General features: G+C 29.8%; 1 protein-coding gene across 1 annotated transcript; it reads left to right on the top strand.

The window, feature by feature from the left end:
• Positions 1-4,297: 4,297 nt before the first annotated feature.
• Positions 4,298-9,405, top strand: LOC129321226 (protein NRT1/ PTR FAMILY 2.13-like). Its single transcript, XM_054966925.1, has 4 exons — positions 4,298-4,509; positions 4,770-4,987; positions 6,078-6,667; positions 8,471-9,405. Exons 1-4 carry the CDS (start codon positions 4,422-4,424, stop codon positions 9,333-9,335), a joined length of 1,761 nt encoding a protein of 586 aa, XP_054822900.1. The 5' UTR covers positions 4,298-4,421; the 3' UTR covers positions 9,336-9,405.
• Positions 9,406-11,733: the final 2,328 nt, after the last annotated feature.

The following is an 11,733-nucleotide window of genomic DNA, read 5'->3' as shown; positions in this document are numbered from 1 at the left end:
CTAGTGTCTTTGACTTTGTGATATTAGTTTGGGCATTTCAACTTCAAATCAATTGTAAGCTCTTTCTCTGTCTCTTGTTTGGTTTTTCTGTGTTTGTACATTCTCTGTGTCTCTATGACTTGAAATCAAATGTTGGGATGAGATTTAGAGAAGATTAGAGTTGAGGTTTATTGTTTGGACATTGTTGTTTTTTTTTTAAGTGAACATGTTATTCAATATGGTGTTTGACAACATTATGCACACTAGCACAGTTGGGCTAACTAGAGAAACTACACTAAGACTATTGAATTAATGGAATTAGTAGAGGATACCTAAGTCAATTAACTTAGGCTAGTAATTAACCAATGAGATACATTAATAAAGCAACTTAACAATTGGGATAATGACTTATTCACCATCTAATTCCTAGGAACCACATTCATTAAAAAGGAACACGCAAACTTACTTTACTTGCCTTGTTTTGTTACTAGTTTCTAGTTTTTAGTTTTACTTTAAATTCACTCTTGAAGACCTTGTGGTAATTTGTATGCAGTTGAGAAATAAATACCTTTAGTGCTAAAAATGTTGCTGCTAAAAGTAATTATGTAAATTAATTTTATAAAATACTTTGGTGGTAATAAACTGTAGCCATAAAAAATAATTACATGAATTATTTTTAATTTCTTAAATACTTTTTTATGAAAATACTTTAGCAATGACAGTTTGTTGTCTCTAAAAGTAATTATATAATTTTTTTAAAATTTTTTAATTATTTTTTTATAAAAATACTTTTGGTGACGACTGTTTGTCCTTGTAAAAAGTAATCATATAAATTATTTCTAATTTTTTAACTATTGTTTTATGAAAATACTTTTGCCAGTGGCTGTTTGTCGCTGCTAAAAGTAATTACTTAAATTATTTTAAATTTTCCTAAATTTTTTATGAAAATACTTTTGTTGCAGCTAAAAAGTGATTACATAAATTATTTTAAATTTTCCTAATTTTTTTATGAAAATACTTTTGTTGCTGCTAAAAAGTTATTACATAATTATTTTTAATTTTTTAATTATTTTTTATAAATATAATTTTGACGGTGATAGTCTGTTGCCACTGATAAGTAATTACATAAATTGTTTTAAATTTTTAAATTATTTTTATGAATATACTTTTGGCAATAGTCGTCACTAAAAGCAATAAAATAAATTATTTTTTATAAAATACTTTTAGCAGTGACATTTTGATGCCATTAAAAGTAATTACATAATTTTTTAAATTTTTAAATTTTTTATAAAAATACTTTTTGGCATCGACAACTAAAAGTGATTTTTAGCAGGAACAATTAAAGGTCATCGCTAAAAGGGGACATTTGATGGAAACAATTAAAAATCGTCACTAAAAATTTACTTTTAGCAGCAATATTGGTCTACTTTTAGCAACGACTTCACCAAAAGTAGATTTTTGGTTGCAACTTTCTTTATCATAGCTAAAAGTTATCGTCATCGTCAAAGTTTTTTTTATTTTTTGGTAGCATCTATATGTGGCCATATAGAACATTTGAGCCATAATCATCCTATATGGCCTCAAGGGTTCTAAATTTGGTTAAATCTAGAGCCTTATATAGGACGATTTGTTAACGACCATCCTATATTTACAACAATATATGATGGCTATATAATTGTCCTATATGTGCTTTTCCAATAGAGGATAGATGTCAATCATCCTCTATAACCATTCTATTGTAGTAGATATTGCAACACAAAAAAGTTCATGATACTAGATACTACTATGCATTTAGAAGCAAAAATGTCCTTTTAAACCCTTAATTTAATTATGAAATTTGAACAAAATCACCAATAAATAACATAAAATTTTTGCCTAAGCAAGTTAGTTTCAAATTAAATTGATCTAAGGTATATCTCTAAAAGATTGATTTAAGCAGTACAAGCTTGAATTCAATCAGTAGGATTGCTATAACGATCAACAAACCAATTATTGGCTAATAAAGTGCGCCAAATAGATGAAGATAAGGTTGGCTATACCACACACTATTATCCTTGACTGGACCCTTATTCAATAGCTTCATAGGTTGATGGCAAAAAATTAATAGCATCGTGGGTTCCCGGCATCCCTTCTTAAATGGAAAATTGGGGATTTGGATGAGTGGGTGATCTAAATTCACTTATTTAATAAGTGTTTTAATTATAGTTATTGGATTTTATCAATACTTAAAACTTGTTAAAATATATTTCCCTTCAAAAAATCAAAACAATTCTCACTATTAAAACACTCAATACAAAGTTTGGACTAAGGTGTTGAATAGTCGATAGGGGAAACCAGTTTAAACAAAAAAACAAACAAACAAACTTATGCAAGGTTTGAATTAAAGTGATCGAGCAGAGTGAACACCCCTACACATAGGGAAGTAGGCAGGGGTCTATATTGTTGAAGAACCAGGGATGTTTTGCGCAGATTCAAGAATTGAACAAGGATAAATATTAAGAATTAAGAAAGGAGATAACAAAATCTTGTGGTTTTCACTTCACTTTAGAAATCTTTGGATTACAATGTAGCAAATCAATGTTCAAATATTGTGAGAAGGGGTGCCTACATTTAATACCCAACCATGTTTTGAACAAGATTTTCTCCAATTAAGAATATATACATGTGATCGAGCAATCAAAAAGAGATGTTTTGGATCTATGTTGTTGACGAATCAGAGACGTACGTTTTGCCTTGACAGGCGCTCTTCACTAAATGAGCCGCAAAACGATTATTTACAGATTTTCCATTAATGAAAACAGCCAATTTTTTTGGCGTTTCTCCAGTTCTGCAAAACGAAGATAAGAAAACCTATAAAAGATGTTCTGCTTTTTTTCTATTTATTTTTACAATATAATGATTTTTCTTCAGAATACCTCTCAAAAAACTCATTACCAAGTTTCAAAACTCCCAGAACAAAATTTCAATACGCTCTGAGTTGTTCTGAGTTAGTAAAGCTATTCTAAGTTAAGAAATTATAAAATTTAAGTTGTTCTAAATTAGGAAGATATACGGATTGAATTGTTTCGGGTCATTCAGTAAGAAGCCTTTTGATATAATATAATATATATATATATACACACTAAACTAGGGGAAACAAGTTGGTGAAATGAAATTTAGTAGTTACTTATATATAAGGTACTTGTTATTCACATTAGGACACTTGTAAATGAGCATATTTTTATACTCCCTCTGTTTTCATTTGTAGAAAAGAAAAACTGTATGACACAGTTTAAAAAAATTAGTTAACTATATTAATTATGTTTAAAAATAAAAAAATTAAATTATAATACCCTTCATTAATTGTGTTAATCAGGCCTTTATTAATTGTCTCTTATGACTATGAATGATAAAATTAGGTGGGATAATTTAGAAAGTTTGTAATAAATACTTATTGAAATATGTGATTTTACTTGTATAAAAAAATAAGTTATAAGTGGTAGTTTCTCCTATGAACGAAAACAGAGGCAGTATATCACTAATAATAAGGTATTTTACTTTAAAATAAATATAAAATTATTTGTTTACGGGCACTTTTGGGCAAACATATTAATTACATTTTAAAACACTAAAAATATTTTATACTTTTTAACATCTAATCATTTAAAAAATATTTTATATTTTTTAACAAAAAAAATATGTCAAAAGGGCTTCAATGGCCTACTGGTGCATTTTTTTTTTTTTTGTCAATATTCCAGAGGTAGTGCCCTCAAATCTTTGCATGACCACTCATGGCCAATAATTTGCTCACCGAAGCCGAAGCTCCAGTTGTCGGCCAGTCGAGTTTTGATTACAAGCAGCTAGCTGAAGCTCCAGTTACTGGCGCAGATAATTTCTTTTTGAAAAAAGATAAAGGGCACTTTAGTGATTAAACATAAGATACATTTAAAATAAAAGATTTGGAACTTGGGGATAGTTTATCCATCTCATGGGAGCTTGTAGTATTTATAATTCCTATGAAGAACTTTGGAGTGATCTTCCCAAAGAAATAAAATCTCATCATAATTATTAAAAAAAAAAACTATGTGTGAAACACATTGCAAGGTAGGGTTAGACCAAGCCTAGCTTACATCCCACTATCTCTCATGTTTTTGGTTGTATTCTTAATCTACATCATAGCAATTTATAGTGGCAAAAAAAAAAGAAAAAGAAAAACACAAAAAAGAAAAGAAATCGTACCTCCACCGTCATTAATTTATTAAATTTCTCTGTGCACCATAAATCAGTGTGTTAAGTCGATCTCCTTGCTCCTTCACTCAATTAAACTCTTATTCATTAATTTCTCCCTGTCCTGACGGCTACGAACTGGAATTCGCGCCATTAGTAAGGACACATCGATCCTTCAAAACTTTAAAGTCCTTTTGAGATATTAAAGTTTTCTTGACCACGAGTGAGATAAAATAATGTCGGTGGCTGCTGAGGATACAAATAACTGTGGAGCCAGAACCCAGAAGAAGCCAGGAGGATGGAAGGCCATGCCTTACATTCTAGGTCTCTTTATTTCATTTAATTTTCTTCTCTTTCGAATCATAATACATATACATGTCAGTGTTTGGATATGTATGTATGTGCCAAGTTGTCTATGGGTGAGTAGACTTGAAATAATGTGAGAAGTCTCAAATTAGACAAAGCTATGTTTAATATCTAATATATGATAAATGAGAACAACTCATAAACTTGAGTATTAAGATTTTAAGTTAATTAGATGTGTTGTCCTTCCCTAATTCTTACCCATTTTTCCTCTCTCCCAGGAAATGAAGCGTTTGCAAGCTTGGGATGGAACGGGATGTTTGCAAACTTTCTGGTGTACCTGACGAGAGAACTTCATATAGACATGGTTGATGCTGCCAATATGATGAGCATATGGTATGGGCTCTCCAACTTCGGACCTCTCATTGGTGCCTTCATTTCTGATGCCTATGTGGGTCGCTTCAAGACCATAGCTTTTACTTCGCTTCCTAATCTTCTGGTATCTCTCTCTCTCTCTCTCTCTGTGGATTTTTTTTTTTTGGAAAATATTATCTAAGGATTTTGGGAAAGTTTTTATTCCAAAAAGGGAACTTAAAAGTCTAAAATTTTTACTGCACTCCCATATGTGGTACCTATTTGAAAATAATATTTTATAAGAAAAGACTTAATTACCCCCAAAATTTAATAAGTTAATGGGTTATTGTTAATTATATAAGGTTACTTATCAAAATCTGAATTTATTTAGGACCAACATTTGTGCGATTAAATTTGTGTTATCAATTTTTGTAACTTGTTTACTTCCGAGAGAGTTGTGATTATTAATTATATATGATTATTCATCAAAACTTAAATGAATGCTTGTTAAACTTTAGAGATAAGTAGATCTTATCTCACAAAATCTTATTTTTAGATAGGTATTTAAGAAGTGCAGTGAAATTTCATATTTTTAAGGTTATTCTTTGATATAAAACCTCTTCAAGAAGTCATTAGATGATACATATACATATGGCAGACTTCCAATTCCATGTAACTGATGAAAAAGTGATAGCAGAACGACGTATGGACAAGTCATGTCATCAATAAACCAAAATTCATTTGTTTTTATATATAATAAACTGATATTATATGTGTGTGTGCCTGTGGGTGTGTGTGTGTTAAAACATGTACAGAGTAGTTAAACTGTTTCCAATTAAAAAAAAAAGGTGTGGTTCATTAGTCGTCATATTTCTTCATTATTATAAAATATAAAAGTTATAGAGTTATAATATTTATAAATTACAAACAGTGGTTGATTAAATAATATTTCTTCAATCTCTTTTGTTGCTTTTTAATAAATTTTAAATGATAAAAAATGATATAATTTTTGAAAAAAATATTTAATTCACTCTATTGTAAGAATATGCTTTTATAAGTTTGTTTTTAATTATTATCTCGTGTATTGTACATGAAAGATGTCTAGTTTAATGCGTATGTGCGTGTGAGGGATGTGTGTGTGTGTATTCTATTTATTAATCATGAAATATTATAATTCTTCGAACGAATAATTAAGCATGTCTCATTTAATTAACAATTTCCATTGAACAACACAGGGAATGATGGTTGTGACACTAACGGCATGGTTGCCAGAGTTACATCCTCCACCATGTACACCTCAACAACTAACACTAAACCAATGTGTGAAACCCAGCAAGACCCATCTTCTTGTTCTGCTTCTGGGATTTCTCTTATTGGCCATTGGCTCTTCTGGTATAAAGCCTTGTAGCATCCCGTTCGGCGTCGACCAGTTCGACGCGTCGACGGAAGAAGGAAGGAGAGGGATCGTCAGCTTCTTCAACTGGAGCTACACCATATCGTCTCTGGTTTTTCTGGTCACTCAAACTGTGGTGATCTATGTTCAAGATTCTGTGAGTTGGACTCTAGGGTTTGGGATCCCCACTGTGTGCATGTTCTTGGGTCTGGTCTTGTTCTTTGTTGGTACGAGGATTTATGTTCATGTGAAACCACAGGGGAGTATATTGTCTGGGGTTGCTCAGGTTCTTGTTGCTGCTTATAGAAAGAGAAAAGTTCAGCTTCCTAATAATTTTGGTGAAGATGATGACATTGGAAGAGTCTTCTATGATCCTCCTTTGAAGGACGGTAGTATCATCGTGACAAAGCTGCCTTTGACCAACCAATTCAGGTGTTTATACTGTCTCTTGTCCCTATTGTATGGTGCTTATTAGCTGGAAGAATTTTTTTCCTTAATTTACGGTACTTGATGAGGGTATTAATTACATTTTTCTAATATTATTTCTATTTAAATTCATTAATCGTGAGAGAAAATCTAATGCAAATTTAAAAATTTTTCATTAAAAAAATAGAGGTAATTAAAACTGAAAGATTATTATATTTTCAGACAATATTAATAACTTAATGATCTCTCCTTAATTTTGGTGAAATAACTAGAGATTTGTTATAATAGATATCAGAGCGAGTACCGTTTTCTCTAGAATATTTTTGATAGTGTGAAAGAGACAAGTTGGTCTATGTATAATAAAAATGAAAAATTGAGGATTGGCTTTCTACATATTGGTCCATTTCAAGCTTTGTGATTGGATACAACTTGATTTGCAATCTCCACCATCTTGTTCTTGGGGGAAAAAAAACGTACAGCTAAGTTGTTCCAGGGAGCTTTTAGTTTTCTTCTTTTTTTTGTTTTTAAAAATCATTTTGTAAACTAATTTTTAAATTTTTTCAAGTAAAATAAAATAAGAATATGTTTGTTTATGTTAATTTAAAATAATTTTAGACTTAAAAAAAATAATTGGTAGTGATGATCACCAATAATTAATGATGATAGCTTATAATAGTGATTAATCATAATTGAAGGTAATTTATAATAATCAAATATAGTATGTTTTAAAAATATAAAATGAAAAGAATTTTAAATGTATTTAAATTCAATTTATAATAATCAAATATAGTATATTTTAAAATTAAAAAATGAAAACAATTTTAAAGTATTTAAATTCAATACATTTACTTAAATATTTTTTATTTTTTATTTTTAAAATAAAAAATAGTTTTTAAAATCATAAATCAAATAGTCCCTTAATATCTCCAAAAGAACATACGTGCACCTCATTTTTCTTTGTATGTGTATATATAATTGAGCTTTTAATTTTTTTTGTCATGAATAGTTTTTAATCTAATATAATAAATTAAGTACACTATTCAAAATGATTTTTCTATACTTCAAAACAGCCCATCAAATATTGTACAAGACAGTAGTATATTCATTTATTCTTTTTTACCTTATACTCCCTCCATTAAAAAATGTAAGGTATTTTTTAAAAAGTTAGATATTCAAAAATATAAAATATTTTTAATCTTTTGATGTCTAATCATTGTTTTTTTTAAAGTGCCCCTATTAATAATGACTTTATATTTATTGTAGGGTGTTTAATAGGGATAAATATAAAAAGATAGGGTTTGTTAAAAAGTATGTAACTATTTTATTAGGAGTTGAGATTTGGTTAAAAATATTTTATATCTTTTAACAGAGGAAGGATATCTTTTTCTCTTTTGGGAAATCATTGAATTGAAAACCATCAAACAATTAATAGTATCCATCTTTTATTAGGATCAGTACGACAAGAAAAATTATGTAAGAAAACCGAACTTGAACTCACAATATATATTTCCTCATTAAAAAATATAAAGCATTTTTAATTAAATTTCACACCAATGAAGCAATTAATTATCTTTAAATTAATATTATCTTTACATATTTACCCTCATTTAATAGAATATTTCACTTTAAAATAAATACAAATTAATTTATTTATTATGCACTTTTGGAAAAGCATATTAATTACACTTTAAAACTGTAACAATGTCTTATATTTTTTACCAAAAGGGGTAGAGAGTAAATATTTTTAAACTTATAATAATTGTAACTACTTTTAACTGAATTATTAGCTGGTTCAATAATTTTTTTCAGGGCATTAAACAAGGCTGCTTTAATAATGGAAGGTGAGTTGAACACAGATGGAATCCGAGTAAACCCATGGAGACTGACTAGCATCCAGCAAGTAGAAGAAGTGAAATGCCTCGTCGGAATCTTACCAATTTGGGCAACTGGAATCTTCACCCTAACCTCAATAATACAACTAGGAATCTTCACAATATCTCAAGCCCTAAAAATGGACAGAAACCTCGGACCCCGCAGGTTCCAAATCCCCGCAGCTTCATTCTCAGTTATCTCCTTCCTCACCATCGGCCTCTGGGTCCCCATCTACGACCGAATCCTCGTACCATCACTTAGAAAAATCACACACCATGAAGGAGGCATCACGTTGCTTCAACGAATCGGAATTGGCTTGTTGTTCTGTGTCGTGTCCTTGGTCGCGGCAGGGTTCGTGGAGCGAGCTAGAAGGGGTTCGGTTAACCCGAACCCGAACCCGACGATGTCTGCGATGTGGCTAGCCCTGCCGTTGATCCTGATGGGTCTCTGTGAGGCGTTTAGTGGGATTGGAATGGCTGAGTTTTTGAATAGGCAATGCCCAGAACACATGAGAAGCATTTCGAATTCATTGTTGAGTTGTTCTTGGGGTGTGGCGAGTTATGTAAGCAGCTTCATGATCACAATAGTTCATCGGAGGACGAGTTGGTTAGCGAATGATTTGAATGTTGGGAGATTGGAATTGTTTTACTATCTTATTGCTGGGCTTGGAGTTTTGAACCTGGGTTTTTTCCTCTTCGTTGCTCATAGGTATCAGTACAAAAGTTTGAAGGTTCAAGATGTTGATAATGATGATGATGCTAATGGTGATGTTGAGTTAGTTGCATCCAAAGCTTCTGTATGATGCTTAACTTCTACTCTCTTTCAATGTTAATTTTTTAGAAATGTTTTTTTATAACCGTTTTTAACAAATGTTTTACAAGTAATACTACTGGGATGTTAATAACAAATTATCGAATTTTCAGCACGCAGTTAAGTTATTTTGGAATACACACAAACACACACACACACACACACACATAAAGAAAAATTGATAATATTTCATACCCAGTACAAGTATATATTCCTTTTTGAAATATCAGTACAAATTGTACGCAATACGCACGGCAATAGATTTCGTTAGAAGCAACTTTACGCAATACGCACTGTTTCATTGATCGCAATAAGTTGAGATGGATGGTGGGGATGTAAATTTACATCCTCTAGCTGAATCAAAAAATTTTAAATTCAAGAAAAAGGTTTCTGTAGTTTTCTATCAAATATTTAATAAATATTCAACCCTTTAAATAAAATTGTTTCCAATATAAAAATACCTATCAACAATTAAAAAAAAATGAACTACGGTGAAAATAATACTTCAATACGCTCACAGAAAAGATTCAACGGGTGAGGCCTGGTTTCATCATTAAAAGCACTTTAAGAAACCTAAATCAGAATTATAATTAGTAGTGACAAGTTGAGCCAAATTTCCTTAAGTTCATAATTAGAACCGGTAGCCATTTTCTCTCCAGGATAGCAACTTATTTGATTAATTAGCTTTTATCATGGATTTGGTGTCTCTCTCACACATCAAATAGACACAAACTATACTTGGGATAATTAACTGTTGGTCTTCGAATTAATAAAATATTGATTTCTTAGTGCGCCACAAATTACATTGATTATGCTTAATCCAAGACTTGAACAGTAAGCTATCCATTCAAACGTCAAGAAGTGGGTTAGATTGGACCCACCGAATTGTGGTGAGTTAGAATTTTATATACTCAATACGTTATGTGTGAAGTGTGAACTGGGAGTCAGTTATACGAGTTAATTTATTCTATTATAAAAAGAGGGCAGGGCATTGCTCCTTAATTATTTAGAGCTGAAGGAAGCCCTCCTTCACACCTCCTCTAAGGTTGGTGCAAATATCAACTATTCAGATTTAATTTATATGATCCTGATTTAATATTGTATTTAATTAATTTGCAGTTATTAATATAAAAAATTTATATAAAATAAAAAAATAATAAATTTATTCAAAGTTTGGATAGTGTAGATTGAACATAAATGACTCATGTTTAGTTGTTTAATATTAAATTTTTTATAATTTTTATAAATTGATTATCCAAATATATTCTAAATAGTAAAAATTTAATTTTGAAATTTTTTATACACTTTTAATATTAAATATATCACATTCATGTTAAATCTAGACTTTCTAGACTAGTAAATAGTTTTATTACAATTTTTTATAATTTATATAATATTTTTTTATTTAAATGAATGTAAAACAAAAATAAAATAAATCTTGATTTAATATTAATCTAGACTATCCAAATATGCACCTCCCTCAAAGGAGGTGCAAACGGAAGCCGACTTCCAAATATTTGTGTAGGATTGTATGGTATTTTAAACTTTTTAGTTATGATAAATAAATATTAACTTTGATCATTTATTATAAAATTATAGATACTAACACTGAGAATTACAGAAAATGAGTTAGGAAAGTATAAATAAATACTCTATAAGAAAATATTTAATATTTAAGAAGTTTTAATTTTTCATGGGATACTTAATTGTAATTTTTCTGTCCTTTCATATAACTTTTGAGATTTTCCAGAATTTTTTTAGATCAACTAACGGTTAAAATTAAAATTTGTTAATTATATAGGCAATATTATTGCCCTATTTTAAAATACTGAAATGGGACATTGCACTACAAAATGTTTAAAATGGTAACTTATGTGCAAATAGCTGAAGGAAAAAAATATACATTAATCTTAATTTTTAAAACAAATCACCAATAATTGTTTAAGAAAGAATTAATTAGTTAGATGTTATTTGGACCCTGTTCCTCGTTCACCCGCAGTCTTTGTCGATAATCAATCAGATGGCACTTATTGATTGGTATGGTGTCCTCTTTCTCCGTTTGGAGGCCCATCAAATATTCTTGGGGTGAATTCGTAGCATTTTTAGTTGTTCCTTTTATGGTTGCGTGATGCGTTTTTTTTTTTTTAAGTGAATGATTTAATAACTAGACCCAACCAAATGGTGGGATCAGTTGGATCATCGATTAGAACTGTTAACAGCTCGGTTTGAACTAAAAATCATTTTCATGATTGAGCCAAATTGGACTGAAGTTGAATTGCTATTAAGTTGAAAAGCATAGTTAATGGGATCAGTTTTTAAAAATCTGGATAGTTTTAAACATAATATTAAAAAATTTTAAAAATTTTAAAAAATAGAAAAATTTAAAAATT

This window comes from Prosopis cineraria, unplaced genomic scaffold (assembly GCF_029017545.1).
Source record: "Prosopis cineraria cultivar Desert tree isolate PC_DT_omini unplaced genomic scaffold, ASM2901754v1 PC10, whole genome shotgun sequence".
Classification (NCBI taxonomy): Eukaryota; Viridiplantae; Streptophyta; class Magnoliopsida; order Fabales; family Fabaceae; genus Prosopis; species Prosopis cineraria.
The sequence above is the reverse complement of the archived record's forward strand: the minus strand, read 5'-3'. Positions and strand labels throughout refer to the sequence as shown.

Bases quoted from the DNA above. Each gene is read 5' to 3' on its own strand.
- LOC129321226 (XM_054966925.1), top strand. From the start codon at position 4,422: ATGTCGGTGGCTGCTGAGGATACAAATAACTGTGGAGCCAGAACCCAG. The intron at 4,988-6,077 runs GTATCTCTCTCT...TGAACAACACAG, and splicing joins CTTCGCTTCCTAATCTTCTG to GGAATGATGGTTGTGACACT. The intron at 6,668-8,470 runs GTGTTTATACTG...AATTTTTTTCAG, and splicing joins CCTTTGACCAACCAATTCAG to GGCATTAAACAAGGCTGCTT.